Source organism: Tyto alba, unplaced genomic scaffold (genome assembly GCF_018691265.1).
Source record: "Tyto alba isolate M040663 unplaced genomic scaffold, T.alba_DEE_v4.0 Super-Scaffold_3, whole genome shotgun sequence".
Lineage (NCBI taxonomy): Eukaryota > Metazoa > Chordata > Aves > Strigiformes > Tytonidae > Tyto > Tyto alba.
The window spans coordinates 378,821-402,736 of NW_024881304.1; the positions used below are offsets into that span (position 1 = coordinate 378,821).

The window sequence follows — 23,916 nt, forward strand, 5'->3', positions numbered from 1 at the left end:
CATTGGAAGTACACAAAAACATCAGCAAAAATGTTCTCACACAGAGTAGAAAGCATCACTTACCACACATTGGTCAAGTTGATAAATGAGGCATGATACTCAACACACAAGTCAAAATACATGTTGAGAAGATACTAAGCTTTAATCAAGTTACAGATGACTTTGAAGTCTACCATCTTGTCTACACTAGACTTTTCAAATCTCTTGGGATATGTTAGCTAATGCATTCAAACTTCATGCATTTAATTTACTCCGTTGGCTACAAAAGGCCTTAGGAACAATCCTTTTAGAATAGCTTTGAAGCAAACTGTCAGAACAACATTCAGGAGCTTATATTGTTCTTGCTTTATGTTGTGACCTCTAATTACGATTAGGCTTCAACCTCCACTACCAAAAGTGATATTCGTGACACAAGGTGACTTAAAGTACACTTGGTAACACTAGCTGTCAAACAAAATGAAGTAAAATGCAGTTTTTCATATACACTCCTTAATAATACCCAAATTCAGGCTAAGAAAACAAAATTGATAGAATATTCTTCAAACACTGCATTTATTACAAAGGTGCATAGAGTTTATGCCATTTCTTTTGAATACTTACATTTAAACTACAAACAACATACAAAGCTAGATTACAGTATGTAATAAAATCAACAATGATTATCTAGTAAATTCAGTACAACAGAATATTCTACTGTATTTATTTTCACAAAACATTTCTGAAACAAAGGCACTTACAGAATTTAAAAAATTAACATATACTCTTTCAACATTTGAAATTTTAATTCCATTTCCCCTCCCCTACAGCACTGTGGATAACTAGCTTGACATGAAGGCAACAGCTACTTGGACTGATACATCAGCAGTGCTTAAACTAAAAGTCTATGGATCAACATCTCCATCTTTTCTATAACCATCCCATTCTCCTAACTACGTGAAAACAAGTTTCATTGGATGCCTGGCAACAACTAAATAAAATTTGGTCCTATGCCTTATTGTTAATGATGATTAACACGCTAAGAGAAGATCTGATTAAGTGCTCCAATTATGAAGCAAGTGGACCATCTTCTCTCCCTTCAACAAGTTTTGTAACTGAAATAGTAATACTACTACTAAAGTAGTTCCTTGTATATAAATGATTAGTCTTTTCACTTGTATATAGTTATCATTAGCATGTGTTCACTGCAGGAAAGGTGTAAATTTTCAGGCTCCCTAACCCTATCCCTCATCTCCCACTGCTCCACATACAGTGTTCAGGGCAATTTATTTGGTCTGTGTAACATCTACACCAAAACTTCGCATTTGGGGACCTCTGTAATTGTTGCCACTTTATTTTCCTACTATCTTTTCCTTAGGGATGATGGCAGAGGACTGAGCCAACTTCTCATGAAATTAGAGATTTTCCTTTCATAACCAAAACATAACCTTACCAACACTTCCATGAACTGTAGGCCTTATCACGTCAGAGGGAGGAAAGGAAGAGCAGTGCAGAGTAACAATCTCACGAAGCCCAGCACTAGAATATTGTACCTGTGCTCTGAGTGCTGCACAGCAGCTGTGCTGGCTGGCTGCACCTCACTTGCCAGACTCCATCCGGGCAGCAAAGGTGCTGGTATAGTCTCTGCCCTCTTTCTATATGAATAACACACAGGGAGAGGATCTATAGCAAGGGAATTATGTCTGCAGTTACTCAGTGCCCTCCTACACATGAAAATTCCAGATTTCTAGGGAAACACTTCATCCTCCATACAGGAGGCACTCTCCGTTTTTGGTCGTTCTCACATAACTCCTAACAGCGTAATGAAGCATTGCCCAATTTCTCGACTTACAAGGCATAAAAGAGGAGGAACACACAGATACAGGCCATGCATGCTCTGTGAGTGCCTCTTGGCACCATTTCATGCTATTAACTTCAACACTCAGAGAGGTGTAACAGAGGGGGCACAGGCTGTCATGAATCCCAATGATATCAATTTCCTACAAGTTTCTTCTGAAATGTCCTAAAGACATTCTTGAAAAAAAAAAAAAAAAACAAAAAAAAAAAAACAGAAATAGACTCAAAAATCAGGCTGCCTTTGACAGCAGCAATTTCCGTCCATCATATGAGGTAAAACAATGCCACCATCAATGTTTTTCAAACAGTAATATGCCCCAAATGTAGACTCACAGGACAAATGGCTTAATGGCCTCTCCAAAAAAGTAACATCAGTGTATGTGACATGTCAAAATTATTTCACTAATTATGTCACAGTGATATGTACTGTGTATGACAGATAGCTCTACTGAGGAATAACAAATTGTATTTCAATGTTAGAAAAGACAGACTTGTAGAGGACACTAAAATAATGATGATTCATTTGATCAATACAACGTATACAGAGCCAAAAGCCTTGTAAACACCGGTAACAGTCATGAGGATGTCTCAAGATGTTTCACGACTGCAAGCTCTACCTTCTTGAAAATACATTACCTCACCAGGACCAAATCCTACCACTCTTCTTCTTCCTGACTTCTCATTCTCTGCTCAGCTTTATGGGAATGTTGAAGACTAAAGGGAGGTTTAATCTCTACTCTGTGTTGGGCTGGGATTTCTTATTCCACACCCCCCCCATTATTATTCAAATGCTGACTGCTTATAAAGATTTATCATTCCTAGGTTCCTGATGTGTACACTTCCCACTACAGACAGTGACAAACCCTAAGCATTTAAAAACCCCAATCTATTTCTGACATCCCATCTCTCCTGTAAAATAAATTCCTTCCCTGTGATGAGGCAGGACTGAACACTGGCAGGTACTTTTGCTTAACATATGATTAAGGTGCTAATTTTTCTTTCAAAGTCATCAACAACATATGACTTAAATATACTTGTCCAATATTTTTTATGAAGAAATCTCAGGTTTTCAGCTTTTGATCTATTTTGTTCTAGCAACTGGCAGAGTTTGGTTTGGTTGTTAATTTCCAGCTATAAATTAAAATGGCCTGAGAAAACACCCAATGAAGGCACAGTTTTTTAAGCCTTAAAATTGGGAAAGAAAACAAAGAAAGTATCAACTCACACTATTTAGCACAGAAAAATACAACTAGTCCAGACAATTAAATGTGGTTTTCTACCCCTTACTGAAGTAAATGTGTTTCAAAAGGGAAAATTCCCTTTTGAATAGTAAATGAAATGTATTACACTGTAGTTTACCTAACAATAACAACTTCAAAATAGGCAGAACATACATAACATATATCAGGTAGTTTCTTAGAGATTACGTTTCTATGTTTTAATACTGTGCAAAAGATTGCTACAGCTTTGGGTGTTTGATAATGCTCATATTAGACCATTCCTTTCAAAATTATTGCACAGCAAATATTATTGTGGTTCTTATTTCTTAAGTACTCCTTCTTCATACTTTTCTTGTTGTGAATAGAACAAAATCTCTTTTTGTATTTGCTTGAGGTATAAATTAACAACTTCTGCAAGAAAAATACTCCTTCCTTGTACTCAGAGCATTTAAAAAAAAAGGTACTGAATTAACTTTCACTTTACTTAGACAAAAAGATTGCTGTCTTCCAGAAAAATATACTACAGTCATACAGTGTAAACAGCACAAATTATACTTTAAAAAGTTTTGTCTGCAGAAGCATAGAAGATCTTTTCAATAGGTAGGCTTCTGAGGATCCACATAAGCAGGGTTGTAAGGGGGCTGGGTGATTGGGTAAGGTGCTCCAGCACCAGCTGCAAAAGCAAAACAAGAAAAAACAGATTGTAGAATTTACATTCTGAATTTTATGTGTATAATGGCAATTTTTGGTTTGAACACATGGTTAAGAGCTTCAACTTAGGTAGCATTTTAATTGGACTTGAGAACAGTTTGTGCTAAATCATAAAGCATCCACATGTCAAAAGTAAGACCACAAAAACCTTTGTTCTTGTGGCTAGTTTTTTTTTTTGTTTTTTTGTTTTTTTTTTGTTTTTTTTTTAATGCTTAACTGTACATGTATATTATGGCAGCCACAAACACATGGTTAGCCTTCAGGGGAGAACAGAGTCTAAAAACAAAGGAACAGATCTGGTCCAAGAAATAAAGCCAGTGGAAGTCAGAGATGCAGAAACAATAGGATATACCTGATAGTATGCAGAGAAGTGAGAATAACCACTGGGCAAAAGAAAAAGGACTAGAAAAGCATCTTAGGATTCCTTCAAGGAAAATCCTTTCCTAGTAAATGTCATGGAGTTTATTAAAAAAATTGAAGTGAAAAAAGTATCCCACCACTACCGAGCACATTAAAGATTTTGACTTATGTACTAGATGTACATCACTCAGATGATATCCTTATTTTCTAATATTCTGGGACAAGCTGCTCTCAAGTGGCATCTTCATTTTCAGGTCTGTCAAATAGCACAAGTTAGTTCAAATAACACAGCATGTGATCAGATTCCTGGAACGTATAGTGTGGTTATCTTTTGCTGATCTTGTAAAGTGAGTGGGTTTGGCTCCTGTGTGACAGAGCAGGTATTCTCTCCCTTGCATGGGATCTAATTAAGAGATTGCCCCTTGATTAACAGACAAGAGAAATAAAGGAAAGAGGTCTCACTTTGAGACATTCTCAGCTAGCAACAGGGTAAGTGCTTCGAAATCTTTCCAGAAAAAAAAAATAATTTTAAGAACTAACAAACCAGCAACAGTCAGAGAAACCAGAGAGTATGAGAAGCAAAATGACAAGTTTATTGGCTTCCTCACATGATAAAGATGAAGCCAAAGCACTTTGGGGTAATCCCATAAAACCCACAGCTTCTTCAGAGTTTATAACAGAGAAATAAAGTGAACAGGCCTGCCAAGTCAGTGTTTTTACATACAGGACTGGTTTGCACATTGTTAATGTGTAATTTCTAACTAGTTCACAAGTGCTTAAGACCATGAGCAGCCATTTTATATTTGAGTTGTCATGAAAGAATTACTTTCCAAGGGCATTATCTACTACTCAGGACCATACTTTGTTACTTAGAAGGATGAACAGTGTGGTTTGTAAGGGGGTTTGAAGATCCTAGGGCAGGTAACAGCCTAGTTTTGGCCCTTCTGAACAGCCAGGAGCCAACTGTTCAAGAGAACAGCTATTACCAGTGGAAGTAGGAATTAGTAATAGCAACAATAAAGCTGCATGAAAACAACGCTATGAAGGAAAGAAAGCAGAAGAAAAAAAAGATTCTGATAATTCTAACTGCTAGTCATCAGGAAACTTGTCTGAAGTTGATCAGAGACTCAGTATTCTATAAACATAGTGATGAACTACTAGAAAATGCATCTGTGTATAGACTGAAACATCTAGCAAATATCAGATTAGAAAGGGTATGTAGAAGCACTCAACTACTACACATATGTTAACTAGACTTTGATTTTAATATGAAATTTTAACTGAATTAGTAAAACATTCTACTGGATCCACTGGCAGTCCCACATACCACCAAACTTCACCAATACAGCTCCAGCTACATTTCCTCTTGCAATGCTTAAAATAGAAATGGTGATGGGGAAATTTCAGCAAGAGTGATTTACAGTGTCCACCATAACTTGACTTTTACAGAATTTGTTCACATTTACATTAATATATTAATAGAAAATAATAAGTGTAAATAATACAAGATTGGCTCCAAAGCAACTGTGTCTCTAGCTATTTAAGAGATGAAGAAACACTCAGCGCTGCCTTACCTGCCAGAGTTTCATGATAAGCTGGGGGTCCCGACGGCTGCATGGGGTAAGGGGGAGGATACTGTGCAGGGTACGGTGCTACCGGCATTCCGGCTGTGGCTGGATAGCCACAGGCTGATATCCTTGATAGGGAGCTACTGGGTAGTTGGGTGGCACTCCCTGCTGTTGGGGATAGGGAGCATGAACCACTGTAGTGGAAGTAGTGGTGGCCACAACAGCTACAAGCAAGCAAAAGGAACATGGTTAGTGATGGTGGTTCTGCAAGATCACCTGGAACAGCCAACAACAGTAATGTAAAAAATATTAGAAACGTACGTCCCTAAATATATTTCCATTGATCTCAATGGTAATGAGAGCTTTCACATACTTGGATAGAAGCCAACATATTTCCTTGTTTCTCAATCACAAATAGCAAAGAATTTTTTTCTGGGATGCTTCAAAAACCAGGAACTCAACTCTGCAGCCAACTTATCTATCATTTGGTATGAGACCTGCAAAATTGCTCATTTTTAAATGTTATCTGCTTTTAAGGATTAAGGTGATAAAAATCTCCTTTATTAGGTAAGGAGCTTCCTACCATGACTGCTCTAATGAGTCTCGTTTTGTATGTTGTCTACACACAAATACATCCATGTGTTAGTACCATCCCTGTGTTAGTATGTCTTTCTCTAAGTAAGTCAGAAAGGCAAATACACATTAAGTCATCAATTTTTGTAGGAGCTGATGTTGGATCATTGGTTCATATCTCTTATTGGAATAAGGGAGCATTAACGCTTTCTAATAAACTGCAATAATTTGTTTTCGAGATCTCCTTCTTCTTTATGCTACAATTACAGACTTTGCTTAAGGTTGCATTGTTGCAGTCCCGGGCCTTTGGTGTATTTTTCAGGTATGTTCTTAAGAGACTGAGAAAAATTTTAAACTTCATTCTATCCCCTCCTTACATAAACAAACAACAGAAACACCCAACACGCCCACCTTTCCCCCCCAAATGTGGATGGGGGGGGGGGGGGGGGGAGAGAGAACCATAAAATGCTTTAGAACTTTAGAAAATATTCCAAAACATCTCTCTGCAACTTCACATTCTGAAACAGCTTAAATGCTTATTTTTAATGTTTAGATATTGCAATTTCTGTAGCAGAGAGGTAAGGCAAGATTATTTTCACCTTTTATTGGAACAAGATTTTCCAAAGGGGAAAATAAACAAACAACAAAAACCAGAAAGTCCTTTTCAAAGATATGTAAAAGAAAATAAATATATAGGTACTTACGCCGTGGTCTTCGACATGCTTTATACAAACAGCAACACGAACAGGTGAGGCACAGAATAATAGTCACTACAATCACCGCACAAACAGTAATTCCAATCGCAACAAGGGTTCCAAAACTGCAAAAGATACCACCACAAGCAGTCAGAGTCTTTCCCAAGAATCTGTTACTCTTTAACCTAACATTCTGTAGCCAACACCCTGCTCTTCCTCCAATTTTTCACTCTTACTACTTCATGCATTTGAATAAGAAACAACTGTCTAATGTTGTGCTATGTGAGGTCAGGTCTGCTAAATCAGTGGAAGCCGACCAGCTCCTGTCAAGGAGCACATATCCCTGTGCATGAAAAGGGCCCAACGGGAGTCTTTGGTCCCTCTCAGTTTAGTGTGATTGCAGTTCTTGTTATTTTAGGGCAACTGCATGTCCCATTATGTATTCCAAAAGGTTAAAGCGATAAGGTTTCAAAATCACTAGTTTGATGACTTAATTTTCCAAGCATTATTTGCCTGCTCTGGACACACAGGTAGGCATGCCTGAAATGAAGCACCCCGGACTCTGGGGTGACAGCAAGTTCTCTGTACATTTGTAAGACCTCCCAGGCCAGATCTCAGGACAACCTTGGTACTGAGCAGACCTCTCCACACTGCAGATTCTCGGCAAGTTCCTTAGCATTTGTAAAAAGTTGGTTTAGCAGCCAAGTTTCACACGGTTTGAAAGAACTGAAATTCTGCCACCTTTACTGCAATAACGAGTATGTTATGCTACATTGTGGAGACAGAAACACTGCCTAAACCACCAAAATCTAGTGTGGAAAGGCCAAAAATTACACCATCTTTAAACTCTGTAATGAGTATCAAAATAGTGGAGGTAGATGTAAAGCTTCTGGAGACAACTGTTTTATAAGTTCTGTTTACCACACTGGGAAGCAAAGGTTAAATCTGCAAAGCATTAAATGCCCAATAACAATTCCCTTTTAAGTGTTAATTTACAGGATTGATTTCAGGCTGTAGGAAACAAATAAAGCCCTTCTTCCCTAGAAGCCAACATCTCCAGCATTTTTATTTCTTATAAAATGCACCATGTATCAGTTTTGGGAACAATTGCAGGAAGTAAGTTTTAATTAACAACATGCTCTAAAATAACAAGAGCTGGTTTTATATCCTGTGTTTGCTGCTTCGTAGAGATTTTGGCTACAGAACTTCCTATTTTTTCCTGCTCAGCTCCTGTTAACAGCTTTAAAGAAAATGACACATCTCCTGAACCTCCAGCAACTTTCGCTTGGCTACCAAACAGCCATCTGATGTGGAAATTGGTTTTGAGTATCAGAGACTGGATGATTAAATCACTGACATAAGAAAATGCAAATGCCCTATTCCTAGCCCAAATTCAGAAGACCTGTCTTCTAGAGCAACTTAACCCTCAGTAAGGTGGACACTGAACATAAGCACTGACAAAACTGGTTCAATTTAAAATGCATTTTCTTCCCCTAAGAGAGGGGGAAGAAACTTAGGAAAAATCTCTTTCAAGAATCTGAGCACCAATTTTATCTAACTGTAGCTGTATGTAACTTGTCCATTGATTTTGTTAAGTACTAAATGTAATGCTATGGATTTACTCCTCGAGTACTAAATCTAATACTGTGGATTGCCTACATCCACTGCACCTAAGCATTTACATGTGAAACAGGAATCAGGAACTGCTGCAGCCTCCTGAGGTCACAGACGCTATGTCAGAAATGCTGCCAGGAAAGCAAACAGATTATTGCAACACAGCTTCAAAATGTAAAGAGGCACACGTGCTTTGTCACGTTTATTTGTACCTTTACATTACGTTTTTCATATTCTGACTTGCACATGCAAATGCATTCCTAACCATGCCGCTTTTAAGTGCTCCCTCATCCTCACGAGCATTACTTTCACTTCAGCACAGTAAACTCACAGCCAGCTCATCTCCATCCAAAAATCCCACTTCTTTCAAGCCTGGTATAAAAAGGAAGATACAAAAGCAATTTCAAGGGGTGGAAGAGAGATAAACATGCACAATGATACCACATCCTGAAACACAGGCTGCCTCCTGTTCATGAGGCCAACATCAAACATGCATCAAGTTAGTTTGAAAACATAAGCTGAATATTTGTGCATGCAGAAGTGGATTAGATTTAAGAATGACCTGTGGAATTTAATTATACAGGGTCCTTACTAGATAGTCATTATATAAATTAATATATACACTTGGGAAAGAAAAAGAGAGAAGTGTGAACTATGGGTTCATACATTAGATGTAATCACCTTAATTGCAACGTTTACAAGAAACAGCATGCCTGTCTGTGACAAACTATGGACACCTCTAGAAACTGGAGGGCAACAAATGTTAACTACAATTACTGCTACTCCTGCCAGCAGCATTTTCTTTGCTCTTGTTCCCACTTCTGTATCAACCCTGTGAAAGCTCTCTCACTAGGGAAGTTAACATTTCCATTACACACAATTACTACCAAGCAACATTAGCAGAGACAACAAAGGAAGAGTCTTCTAGGTTCCTCGGGCTTTTTCCCCAGCAAAGGAGTCAAAAATTTGTTTGCTAGTGAACTATGCCAAGGAAAAAGATTCTTGTGTCAAGGAAAGAGATTAGGTCTGACAAAGACAACTAAAATTCTCCACTTCTGAACCTCTTTGAGCTTTAGCAAGGCTGGACAAAATCAAATAAATCTAAAAAATGGATAAACCAGACAAAGTGGAAAAATGTCTACTCATCATAAACAAACTAGCACAGCAGGAAGCTGGCAGAAAGCCTTATCTTTCACAACTCAATTCAGTTCTGATATGACAAGAAAGAAAACAACACAAGCCCATCTGCAGCCAAGCTGGCCACCAACAGATAAACACTCATCAGTTTGAAGCATGGGCTCCATTTTCTTATTTGTAATAAAAGTTTTCTGCTCACTGAAGCACAACTCTCATTGCATATTTACTATCTCTAATAGGAAAGTAACAAAAGCAAAGCTCAGGGAAAAAACCCCACCATATTCTTATTTTCACCAAGTTGTTAGAGAAATCCTGTGCATTTTCATAATTCTCTGTGTCTTTGCTAAAATTACATGACACATTTAAAATGCAGGTGTGTCAGGTGTATACACTCTAGAGCGTGGTTCTGTGTTTGTGCGTGTAAACACTGTGATTCAGTTCTAGCCACCGAAATACTGTGAGATTACTGCAGACCAAAATTATAAACCTTCAGAAACAGCCCAGTGAGTGAAACAACTGACAGGAGTTAGTTCATCCCAGTTTTCCACGGAGTGTACGCAAACTGGATTACTGCAGGCATTTTTATCACCTGCTTTACAGCAGAAACATAGTTTTCCTGCCAGTGCTTGGGTTCATGCAGACTAATGTCTTGAAACAGCAGAAGGTAGTGTGACACGGAAAACGAAACAGCACAGGCTATCAACTTGCAGCTTGCTGCATCAACACTCTCTTTCAACAGTGGAGCTGCTCAAAAATACTTTTTTTTTCCCCCAACAATTTCTATTGATAATCAAAACTAGCAATACCCTTTTGGAATACCTGAACAGCCAGGCACCACCTTACCGTAATAATATCTGTCCTTTTACTCCCCAAAGAGTACTACACCCTGAGCACTTCTTCCTGAAGAGTCAGTAATATCCCACTAGTAAAATTACTGAAAAAAAATCCCACTAGTAAAACTGTGCAGGAAAGCTACCAGTAATAGATGATGTTACTCAAGTGAGGCTGGAATGGTGCTCAGCATACTTTACTCAGTGAACCAGCTAAGCTTCAGGAGATAAGATATTCCAGATAGTGTATAAAGACTCTCTTGCAGAGTGCTAACTCCAGAAAGCTTATACTCCTTTCTTAGACAAAACTCTTGCTTCATTTAATTGTGTTCACTTGATGAATCTAAAAGGACTCTGAAAATATTTGGAAAATAATATATTCACCTTAAAAAATGATTTAATTACCAACTGTTAGCATTATACATAATGAAAAATAACAGACTTGAGGGACTGTAGCTTAAAAGATTGTTCCACTGAATAGTTAACCAAGAAAAAAAAAAAAAATCAAGCAAAAACCAGACCAAAAAACCTACACCTTATACCCTGCATTCTGCAAACAAACGTCAGAGTACAGCAGTCAGGGTGGCCACAGCACCAGATTGGAATGCTCTGCTGGCGTCACAGTTTGAACATGGGTTTCCAGACTCCCACATTATATATACTCTAAATAAAGCACACACTGTTATAAACAGCTTGAGCTCATTCACTGCCATTTCCTGTTTCTTTCCCTTCACATAAAAGCTAACTTTTGCCAATAACTTAATAGAAAACAAAATTGAAAACAAATCCAAACTTAATAGCTGTTTTATGGCAGTAATGATAAATTGCAACTTATAAAAATCAGTGGGAAAGTAGGTATGAAGAGACAGCTCCTTGCCCTTTCCTACCACTGCCTCTTTCTTTCCTTGCCCTACTCCACTTCCATCCCTATTCTCTCACCTTTAGAAAGCACTAAATTGCACATGTATCAAAGATACCTCGCAGACTCACCTCACCTTTGAAGTTTTGTATTTATTCAAAATATCAGTCAGTTCGCATGAAGGGAGTTATGTGATTAGTGCCTGTTTTGCCCCTTTTGGTACTGAATGAGATGAAACAGACATTCAAATGGAAGAATCAAACCCAGGATCTAAATATATAATTTGTAGAAGTTAATTCCCAAGTCAGTTGTTGTTCATATGGGAGATCTCAATCTTAAATACTGTCAAATGTAAAAGAAATGCAAAATGCTTCGAGTGTCTTTAAGGCCTTTTAAAATATCCAAGTTTCCATTCCAGTAACATATTTTTAAACCTCCTTAATAGTTTGAATCACTTAAGTTGACAACATTTTGTAAGCCCTGCTGTAAACAAAGTTTTTGCACATCTATGCATTCATGACAATGGAACACACTGCAGATTTTGTCTTTAAAAAGGAAAAAAAAAATCCAAATGAACAAGACCACCTAGTTTTGAAAAATTAGTTTAAGCAGCCTATTTATTTCGCAAGTTTTAATCTATTCCAAGATTTGTTCCATGCTACAAGAACCATGTTGCCAGGGTCCTTTTCAAAAGCATGGCTGCTTTTAAAAACAAACATTTACAAATACTGAGTTATGGCTGTAACACAGGGTGGTCTGGAAAGACTTCAGAAGATAATTAAGGCCATTCCTATAAGTCTAAAGGAAAAAAAAAAAAAAAGTATACACATATTATTCAAAAAAGTATACACATATTGTTCTTTACTGCTCCAGAAAAGGATCCAGTTCCCAGAAATGTGACAGAATAGATGTCCAGACTTGCCTTGACTCAGGCATAGTGCATGTCCAAACAACTCCCCAGACCAAGATGCTTTCCTAAGTCCAACATTTTAGTCACAGCCATGCAATGCCATGTATTGGCTCTAAAGCTTAGCAAGAAAATGAAGCATAGAGTTTTATGTGTTTTTAAAGGAAAAGCAATATGACTTCCCAAGTGTCTTTCAGAGGGATTAGTTTTTACAACTTTACAAGCAACACACTTCCTCAGTTGAATATTTTAGCACGAAGATTCAAATATAAGAACCACTTTGTTAGAGACTCAAAAAAGATATTTACATAGAAAGCAAAGTCCTGTGAGGTTAATACTCACATGAAAACAACAGCATGACATTAACACCTGATAGACTAACCAGTCTATTTTAGCAATGCTGGGTTTTGGGCCACAGGAGCTTCAGCATATGCAAATGAAAATATACACCATAGAGTTAAGTCCAGGTGCAATCACACTAATTGCTGGTGTCAGCCATGGCCTGCTCCAGCCATTTTACCCAGGGGCCACCCTCCCAAAGTGAGATCTCTACATGATCAAGAAGTGTCTAAGAAACAAGGGCCCAGTGATTCCTGTAGTGAGTAACTAGAACCTTAAGACTCAGATTGAATTCTGGTTTCAGAATTATGAAATCTTGATAGTTTCATCAGACTGGCAGGTTTGAGTAACTGCTAAGTCATTCTATAAGCTACACAACGCAGCAAAGTGTGGACTGGAACTGTGATGTCTGTGTTGGTTTTTAAGACCAATGTTAACTCAGCTTAGCACTTGAGAGTGTCCCTCCCAGGGTCCTACCCACATACAGTCCCTTAATGTGAAGAAAATGGTTTCATCTTATTTTGGCTAACCCATCAGTGGTGTGCTATCTGAAGTCATCACTAATTGTGAACTGCTAAACTGCTCTAGCATGGACATATTAACTGCCACTGAAAAAAAGAACACTAACACTTATCAAAACTTTTCATAGTTCTTTCTTGGTACCCCTCAAAAGAAGGAATGTCTGCAGCAGGAGCCCCCCAAGACAATCCCTGAGACACCTTTGCTTACCTGCAGCCTGAACAACCGAGCTACATTCCCTAGAGTCAGCAGCTGAGCACAGCCCTAGCATGAGAACCAATACTAAAGCAACAACAATAATGCCATGGTATACCAAGAAGCCCTGGAACTGCAAAAGTGTTATAGAAAAAGAGAATGCAACAGTCTTTTGAGAAGTTTGCTAAATATGTACTGAATGGGTCCTTTTTCTACTTGTTCAAATAGGAAGCTGATGTGGGTTACCTTAAACCCAAAATAACAAACTTGAATTTCATACACAAAGACTTCCTGGAAGTAAAGCTTATTACTACTTGTTTTAAAGACACTAACTTCTCAGTTTTTTCAAGTAACACGTAACAGGTTTAGCACAAGTTCTTAAACAGCCTCTGTAAGGAAGTGGTAGGAAGGGAACTTAATGGAGTTTGTGGTTTTATTCAGACATCCAACACCCAGATCCAACAGGTTATTATGGAAGATGTATAGAAGCATCTCTTCTTAGTCTATAAACAGGTCGCTTGTACTAAGTATGTCTTATTTAAGTCACTTTGTAATACATACTAAAGATACAATTTTCCAGGGAAGTTTCCCAGGAAATCTACTATTGTACACTTTGTCGACAGTTGAGAGTAATTGCTGCAGGTAACTGGTACATTAAAAATACGCATGTAATAAGGAGAGAGGTCAGAGCTGCATTCAAAGGGACCAAAGTCTGTCATCAACAGTGCAAGAATTAACACTGTTGCTTCATGCAGGACAATTTCAGACAAGTCCACTGGACTGTAAGCATAAAAACAGTCCTTAAACACAATATAAGTCATTTGCTTCTACAGATGAAAATTAAATTTAAAATGCTCCTTTAGTAGCAAAAAGAGAATGTAGGCTGATTACAGGCACAGATATTTAAGGCAAACAAAGCAAGTCAATTCCCATCCCACTGTTAGGATCCCAGTTCAACAATACAGGATGTTACCCCCCCACCCTAATTAAAGTTTGGGACCAACATAAAAGCAATGTGAGGGATTTTTCTGAAATGGTTAACTGAATTAATAGAACAAGTTTAACTGAAAAAAAAATAAGTACTGCAGAACAACTGCCATACTGTACTATACAATACTACTGCCAATACCATACTAATTCTAGAAAGCAGATTTAAGCAACTAATTAGGAACTAACTTGGCTACACAGTTAAAGTTTTATTTCTAACTAAAAAAGGGATTTTTTTTTTTTCTGGCAAACTGCAGCCCAGTGTATGACTTGCCAAACACAATGAAATTGCGATCAAAGGAAGTTTAGACTAGGTTACACCCACCACCTTTGCTTACAGTAGAACCCAGATCTTGTATGAAACACACCTTATTCCTACCCACATTACTCATGTGCAATCTTTGAACAAGTGCTAATTTCATGGAATAAAACTAATTTATTCATTTCACAGAAGACCCTACAACTGTAGTTTTAAAAGGCTTGGAAATTTAAGGACATTCTCCTCCCATAATACATCCACAACACAATCTATTGCAAATACATCTGGCTATGCCTCAGGTCATGGCTATTTTATGGAAGGATATGAAACAGCAGAGCTTTGGAACCCACATGCTCAAACTTTCATAGATCTCACTAAATAACAATCATGGTCGTTTAACCATGTTTGCAAGGAAGGACTCTGTTTCTTGGGCTACAGGACCCTTCTCTGAGGATTACTCTGCCTGTGGCTGCTTTGACAAGCTCTCTCCAGAATCAACCTATCTGTTAAAAATTTACTGTTTTCAGAGTTACAGTGTAGAGGCACACCAAAGCCCCCAGAGTTAGAAGAACATTCTACCCTAGTAAATACAGACAGTCAATGAAGTACACACCCACAGAAAAATTTAACTCCTGAACATAATCCAAGCAATTAATATTGGTGTGGCTTTGAGTGTTTAGGCCAGGTTGTTTTTTGTCGTGTACTTCAGAGTGCACTAATTCAACTATGCACATCTGCCTCTTAGGCCAGGGCAGCATTTTTCAATATCTCCTTCCATCCTGGTTTCAGAGAAAATCAACCTGCTTGAGCATTAAGCCCACTTCCTGAAGCAGGCAGCTGAGAAATCCTTAATGGCAACTCACAACTGCTTTGTCAGCTTTAAGTAGCTTCTTCACTGAGAATACAGTGAACACAAAACCAAATGCTCTGTAATGCAAATTACAATTACAAATTGTGCAAGCTTGTATTTACTTTTCAGGTGAGTAAAAAGCATAGAACAATTTTTAAAATAGCTTCAAATCCAAATCTCGATTGTTTCTCAACAAGAAACTTACATCGCTTGGTAAGATTAGCCTGTATCTGAATGCAAGCCTCCCAGAACAGGCTCTGTATGCAGTTTAACTCACGTATTACAGAAAATATTAATTCCAGTACTGGAAAATAAATCCTCTGCTCACTAAACAGAGGGTGCTTACCTTTCTAGAGGTTCTTTTCCAATTAATAATCTTCGTAATTTATTTTCTTATCATTGTCAATCTATTACAGATGCTGGAGCATCCAAATACACTGTAAAGTGTAAACTCAAGTCCCTGATAACGATAGGGGAAGAGGAGGAGAAGTGGGGTATAGTTCAATATCATGGTATTTTTTACGTTGTTCATGGAGAAAACATATGCTTAAAAACACCTAAATTGAGACAGCAGATTAGGATAATCACATCTTCCACAGTTAGAAATTGACTGGTTTTGCCAATTTATGCACATAGACTACTGCAGATGCTGCATTTCAGTCACAGGCAGGCAGATTTACATGGATTTTCTCCATTTTACAAAAGGAGAATGAAGACACAAGACAACACATTGATCAGCCCATGACAAAACCCGAGTAAGCGCATCCCCTGTCTAACAAGGCTGTTCTGTCTCTGCTGGCTGCGGCTTCCCAGGAAGACTGTCATTCTGCCTCTCTCTTCTTATCACGTAAGGACACGCAGCCTTTTCTCAAGCATTACTGTATCTGTTACATAATCTGCTGTAACTTCATGGCAGAAATTAATTCAGAAACAGAGTCCAATTAACTGCCTACAAAGACAATCTGAAGGTTTTTTTCCATTTAGAAAGACTGCTATCAGCTGCCCCATGTACTCTGTTTTCTTTTGTATCTGATACAGATGTTCTGAATTGCTCTACTTCCTTAAACACTCAGATATTTCACAATTAGCTGAATTGTGGATGAGTCATCTAATTTCCTTTTCCAGTAAGGGTCACTATTGGAAAAATGGCATACCAAGGCTAACTAACCATTTTACCAATGCAAATTATAACAACCGCTGTTCCAATGAATCAGAGAAAATTCAGTAATACAATTAAAAGAGAAAAAAAAAAAAAGTGAAACACCTTCTGGTAGTAAATCCTTGCCACAATGCATTCACTAGCAGCAGAACTTGTAGAAATTGTGCATGGTCATCTTGCATGCAAGGAAAAATGGTGGAAAATGTAACAAGTTTAGTGGTATGAAACCTATGCCTATGCTTTAACCTAAAAGCTGTGAATGATCTTTAAGGATTGATCAATAACAAAAAAGCCTGAATCTGAGCTACTGCCAACTTTTAAAATTTTCCTAAAATGCTTACCTTTGCTTTCAACTGCAATGTTCTGGGAAACAAAATGTTTTCAAGTACTTGAAAGTAGACTATTAAGACACTCCAAAGAAATGTAATTTGCTGCCTTTAAAATGTCCAAAACAAGATTATAGGATATGATCTGCTTGCACTGTGACCTAAACCTTAATAGGGTTGCCTGAAGTGCCTTGCACCCTTGCCTCAACAGCACAATAGTCAATATTAAATACTGAAAGATATTAACATTAAAGAATACTAACAGAAAGAAACCTACTAAAAACTGGTGCTTTGCTTCTACTTCTGCAGAAGACCTCAGAATAAACACTGCAAAAAAAGCACAAGCAAACTAAAAACTCCTAACCTAGACCCAAGGAAGAACATACACACCATGACTAACCCTCCCCTAACACTGTTCATAGAATCAGAGTGATGGTGGCAAGTTTTCCAAGCAGGGAGACACCGCAGCTCACTCAGCCCAGTGGCAAGTCCACATGCAGTTTGTGACAAGTCCTCAGAGAGGCAAACACCTCTTTAAAAGCCAGGATTTATGAGCAATGTACCAGAGTGGTAACTTGATCTAGGAATAAGCCAGATGCAAGAACGAGGGACTAAATGCTTTCTGACCCTTAATGCCAGGAAACCATCACCTCCTTCTTTTGAAGGGCAGTGTCAAAGGTAGTACTTGCAACTCATGAGAAAGAACAGGGCACTAAAAGTTGCCCTTTGTTGCCTCTTCTCCTGCTATTAACTTTTCAAAGATTGTGCTCATCTTGCTGGGAGAGAGGCAGAAATATCTCAACTGACATCAGCCCTCCTCTCTACACAGTAAAGCATTAAACAAACACAGTCATCAAGAAACAATGTAAAACTTGTCTTTTAAAAGAAACTGGCAGGAAGGGAGAGGGTGGAGTATACCTTGCAGGCAGAAACCAGGGACAACTCTTCCAGAAGGAATACAGCTTATTGCTTGGTTAAAAAAAAAAAAAAAAAAAAATCAAACAAACAACCACCAAACCAACAACAACAACAACAAAAAAAAAAAAAAAACACCAACCAACCAACCAAACAAACAAACCAACCCAACTCCAAAACTCCAACACACACCGCACAAAAACCTAGACAAAGTCTGTAATGGAACAGAAACCGACTTGGTGTCCCTCTAACTGCAATCACAGAAATTCCTACTCACTTTAAATCCTAGTGTTGAAACACCCTAAATTGAACACCTAGTCACTGGTCACTTTGGAAAGCTCTGGGATGTGTTTTTGCTCTGGAGTCACATGTGAGTGGCTTTTCAAGGGCATTATTTCTGTGAATAATTACCATCTTTCCATTAAAATTGCCTAACCAGAAAGCAAGCCTGATGTTAAGTCTAGGCCTCTGCACAATACATTAATTTTTTTAAAGCTGTAATGTAATTGAAAAAGATAAATCACTAATGACCCATTTTCTCAAGATGAGACATCAATGATTCTCTCTTTTTAGACATTCCACAGTTGAAAACAAAGATAACTAAAGCAACTTAGCTGCTACTTCCTAAATATTTTCTGTCATTTACAAATGCACCTTTGTGAACTATGGGCCTTGGTTACAATTTCTTTAAAAACTGCGCAGGGCTTTTGGTTTTGTTTGTTTTTTTAAAAGACTACATTCTTTCATTTGCTGTGCTTTTTAATAACTATGCTTACTGGTATGGAAAAAAATGTATTTATTACATTCTTGATATTTCACCTTTTTTACTCCAGCAGATTCAAGATCTCTGCAGCACTAGAGACATGGAAAGTTGTTTTTTTATCTTTCCACTAAATCGCATCAAGAGTGAACGCTGATTGCAAGCTGAAGCTCATGCCTGCAGTACTTGAACCGCTCATGTGAAGAAGATACGTGAGACAGCTCCCTCAGCCTCGCAGGGAAGGGACATCCCTCCTCCGAAAATATTTGTTGCACCAATCCTTTCTTCGTGGAAGACCTACTGGGTCAAAAGAGACCAAGGACCCACGACGCTCGTTCACCCTCTTCTCGCCGGTGCCCCACGAGGCTGGCTCCCTCCCCGCCGCAAGTCGCGACTCCGGTGGCGGGGCGCGGAGTGCCCCTCGCCGCTCTGCCGCAGAGCGACGCCGGCCCCGCGCCCCCTCCCGCATCGTGCCCGCCCCGGGAGGCGGAGGCCTCGCCGCTTACACGGCCCCGTTCGCCAAAGGCTACCGAGCCCGCGGCGGCTGTGGCGACCCCCGCTCCCACCTCACCCGCTTACCCCATGCTTGCCACCGCCGCTCGCCCCGCGCCCACCGCCGGCCCAGCCCGGCCCCGGCCCTCTACGTCACGCCGCTCGCCCCGCCCCCTTAAAGGACGACGCCGCGACGTCCGGGAGCGCCCGCGCCCCTTCCGCGGGGGTTCAGCGCCGCGCTGCTGCTCCGCGGAGAGTCCCAGCCCCTTCTCTGTCACCCCCTGAAAGTTCATTATTCAAACGCCCGCAGACGCATCAAGTATTCGCAGCTCAGACTTAACCCTCGCCCCCCCCTCGCAGCCTCCCACGCTGTGAAAAACAGAGAGGCTCTACAGCAGGACTCTCGTCAACACCGGTATGTCATAGACTTTAAAGATTTTAATTTGCCCGAGATTGAAACGGAACAAGAAATACTGATGATGACTAAGTACAAAAGATGCTAAAAGCCCGGAAAGAACCTCAAAACAGAACCAGCTTCTCTTACTGAGCCACTGTGGACTTAATGTGTCAGTACGGAAGGGAACAGAGCAAGCATGCGACCGCTTCAGCGGGCAACCTCCCATTGGGTGAGGAGAACACAGATATCACCTACAGCGATCGTTATGGTCTGATCAGCTGAACCTGACCTCCTCGTGTCTCTACTTCCTCAAATGTTCCAACACATACGTGGAGATGGAGTGCTCCACATTCTTAACACACAAATAAGTATTTCTATTTCTGTATTCTATTGGCATGCATTGATTACAATATGAAGAACCTCTAAATATGTATCATTTTAAAAGCTGAGATGTTGCATGGCTTACCTGGGGCCAGAAGAAATGTAATCATCAGGGTCCGAAAAAACATGCATGTAATTTATGTTGCTTGAGTCAGAGGTCCTGTAGTAAGAGAATTCATCTCAAAAATGGAATGCATGACTTATTCAAGTAACTGGCTAAGTTCCAAATACTTATGAAAGGTAATGTACACTAAAAAGAGAAAGAAATTAATTTTGTCATCCTCAAAGATTAAATTGGGTAAAAAGCATTTGAAAATTTCATGCATCAATTTGTCTACCTCATTGCTCCCATTTTACAGGTAAGTTAACACAAATCCCTGACAGAGCCAGATAGGAGCGCTGAAAGGTCCCTTTCTAAGTTTTGAACCATTAAACTGTGTTTTCATCATTTGATGATAGAATTATAATTGCTATATACATTCAGTTTGCCTCATACCTTCCCTCAAGCAGAGTACACTGAAATTGTTGTTCTTCATCAAATTTTAATAACATATCAGAGCAACAGTATTGAAGCATGCAATCTCCACAGCAGAAGTTGGGACAGGATTTTGCAGGTTGTGCCTTGCCATGACGATCTATATATGCCTGACAATCCTCACCCAAAACTGAAAAAAGAGTTAAAATCCAATAGTTAGAGACTTTATATGATTATTTCTTTAGTTACTTTCTCATAGTGACCAGCTCACCTAGGTTAGCATTTAAATATGTTTCAAGTATTTTGGTTACGTCTTACAAATCAGTTATTTCCTTTAGAGTAAACCAAAGGCAAATACTACTCACACAAGGTATCTCGTCTTTGTCAAGTAGCTCTTCCCAACTGTTCACACATACATAGAGGACTAAACTGCACGCAAATATACTTACAAGATGCTCTGTCTTGTGGCACTGTCTTCACTACGTCTGCTAGTGGCTACCAAATTACTGTAAAGACTCAGGGCATTGTGACTAGCCAGATATGTTAAAAAATCCAAACAAGCCCTAAGATCAGTTAGAAGAAAATGTTAAATTTTTCTTGATGCAAATAAAGCAATAGAACTGCATTCACTGTAGATTTGGACTTCCATGTGACCAGGTTGTTTCTACCTGTTGCTTTGTTTACTTTACAGAAAATCCTGATCCTGTTAATCCCTGGCATAAACCAGAGATTCCTAGGACTAAAATCACTTACGTGGCATCTTCCCATTGCAAGTGTCAAACAGTGCAGCTACAATGGTAAGGAAATAGAGATGTTAATATACTAGGATGGATTTCTTAGGGGATATCCTGTGTTTTTCAGCATTGAGTTGGGCTGATACATTCCTTAACATACTGGCTGTTTTCTCTCTCCCTTTGCCCTCTCAAGCCTGAGTGACTGCAATGTAAGAACTACACATTAAAAACTTCCAACTGTCACATAAAAATACTCCTCAAAGCTTAAGGCAAAAAGCATTTCCCAAGAAGAATCTTTAGCAAGACTATCATTACAGTTTTCAGTGATAAATGAAGTCAGCTAGTTTCTATTCCTGATTTTCCTTCCTATCACGTATCACATTAACAAGGCATACCCTGATATTTTTCTCCTAAGCCACACTCCATCCAAGCTCAAATTACTTCAAGTGTAGTTGTTCAGAGAAATCAAACAAGAGGAGGCAAACACAACAAATCATATTCATTCAGAAGTAAGGGGTATTTCCTGGGTATTTAAACTGATTTTGCCATTTGAAAACTCAGTCTTGACTCTCTGGCACCAAGACATACCGAATATTTCGGCCAAGGTTAAATTTAAAAAATGTTCTAAGGGGTTAAATGTGGAGGTTCATTAAACGAAAAGGGGAATTTCTCCTGTACCAATACCACAGTACTTCAACCAGTGTGTTTATGCATGCTTATGCCTGTTTCACCAAATTTTTCCTCTGCAGGCACATAACATCACCTGCTAACTCCCTCCTTCCTGTATCAGCAATAAGGAAATGATAGGTAGCTAAACCAATTCCAAAATATTTTGTGAAATTACAAATAAAACAAGGTAGCCAACGAAATTGCTCGCTCCATCTCGCAATTGCTCTACTGCAACACAATGAAATAACAGAAACCAAAGGTCTAGGCTAGTTTTCAGGCAGCAAAGCTGAATCAACTAGGGCCAAGCACACCAAGAGAGAAAACTGTGGCTCCTCTACTTTGTTCTTCTCTTCTTCCATCAGCTGGGGCACCCACCAGACTCTTCCCTCAACTGATCCAATTCACCAGCTGATCAGCAGATCAACTAGGGGCCAGCGGACTTCTTTTCCCCAGCTCGTTTTCTGCCGGCTTAATGATTTGAGTCACCTCAGAAGAAGTCCAGTATATACCCAACGCACCACAACACGAGGGTGAAGGCTCAGGGAGGCAGAAACGATCTCCTGTTTTGGCATACGTGCTACTGAAGGGTTCATCCTATCCTGCAAAACAGCAGCCTGATGATTTCACACAAGCAATACCACTAAAACCCTTTAACAAATTGATCAAGTTCCATCTTGAGAGCAGAGCTGAGAAACTATTCCCACTGAAAGTCCTCAACCATTCCAAGAAGAAAACTTCTAACTTCCAACTCCATTTATTCAAGGACAGCTTGCACACAGTTACTGCTGTAGCACCATCATTGTTAACCATCTTAGTGAAGCCTTCTGGTGATCACCCTTCAATGTACTTACAGGTAAAACTGACAGTTTCAGCCACGCTTTAAACTCAGCCCTCAGACAGTGACCCTTTCTACTCTGACCAAGTTAAACATCCTCTTGCGTATCCACTAAAGATCACATTCACCTTTCCTGCACGTGTCTCTGCAGAATTTAATCCATGAGATAAAGTGATGCCACTGATGCATATAATAACAAGAGTGCTTCTCCTTACTGAGGTTTCACCTGATAAGTCCTATGATCACGCCTGTTTTTCCTCAACACATGAAAAAGTTGGGAAAAGCTATATGCTCCATCCTTAAATCACTGTAACAAGATAGTTACAGATAAGGTTGCTGAAAAAAATTACAATTTTCAGTGTTAGCACCCAATTGCTATGGATGAAATCAATTATCAAATGAGTTTATATAAGCAGTACTGTTTACACAATATCATCAATTAACACCTAAGTATTTATATTATCTTGCACTAAAAAGCTAACATTCACTGTGTCAGGGCGAAAAACTGAATGCTTTTAATGGGATGCAACAGGAGTGACCGGCAGCCACTTTGTGGTATACTCCAAGAGTCTCACCTCAAGTTTACCAGTAGACAGCATTCATTAGGTGGGTCCACGCAGTCATTACTGAGCTACAAATTGCTGCTATCTAGCAACGCACACCGGTATCAACGCAAACCTACCTCACTTTGACCGTAACTTTTCCCTCAATGAGCTCAATTGGCACCAAACGCGCTGTCCCGGCGGGGACATCTCCTGCAGGACGCGCCCACCGCCGCTCGGGCGGCAGAGCCGAAGGGGTCTCTTCCCGAAGCCGGGCACTGCGACAGTAGTCCCCGAAGCCGCCTCAGAAAGAGACCCCAGAGCCCGCCCACCCTCCTCGGGGGCGGACCCTCCCCCCGCCCCGCTCGCAGCCCCGGCACACCCCGCCCGTCCGCCACCGTCCCACACTCACCGGCCACCGACAGCAGCAGACAGAGGCTGAAACCGAGAGCAACTCGCCACGTCGCCATGACGGTCTCCACTTCTCCCTCAGCCGAGAGGGCGAGCGCGAGATAACGCAACGGAAGAGCGGGAGGGGCCGGCGCCGCCGCGCGGCCGCGGCCGCGGCCGCGGTCGCGTGCACGGCAGGGGGCGGGGCGCGATGCGATACGATACTGAGCGCCGGACTGAGCCGCCTCACGCACAGAAAGAGCGGGAAACCGGTGAGGCGACGGTTCTCCGCGCAACAGTCGGTGGGCCCAGGAGGAGCCTAGGCTGAGCCGCGGATACCTGCTGCTGGGAAAACAGTGCCTGCAACGCTTCTTCCTCTCCCCAG

General features: G+C 39.9%; 1 protein-coding gene and 1 long non-coding RNA gene across 3 annotated transcripts; one reads left to right on the plus strand and one right to left on the minus strand.

The window, feature by feature from the left end:
- Positions 1–117: 117 nt before the first annotated feature.
- On the minus strand, positions 118–23,740 carry SHISA5 (shisa family member 5). The gene is given in 7 exon segments (XM_032983304.2): positions 118–3,726; positions 5,699–5,788; positions 5,791–5,916; positions 6,970–7,085; positions 19,972–20,046; positions 20,383–20,551; positions 23,554–23,740. Coding segments are annotated over 7 exon segments (714 nt in total). The 5' UTR covers positions 23,612–23,740; the 3' UTR covers positions 118–3,646.
- Positions 19,337–22,798, plus strand: LOC116959232. 2 transcript variants are annotated; one of them, XR_004405743.1, is made up of 3 exons: positions 19,337–19,523; positions 21,053–21,158; positions 21,845–22,798. It is a non-coding gene; the product is annotated as an uncharacterized LOC116959232 (long non-coding RNA). The 2 variants fall into 2 exon arrangements; XR_004405742.1 differs by having other exon boundaries at positions 22,127–22,798.
- Positions 23,741–23,916: the final 176 nt, after the last annotated feature.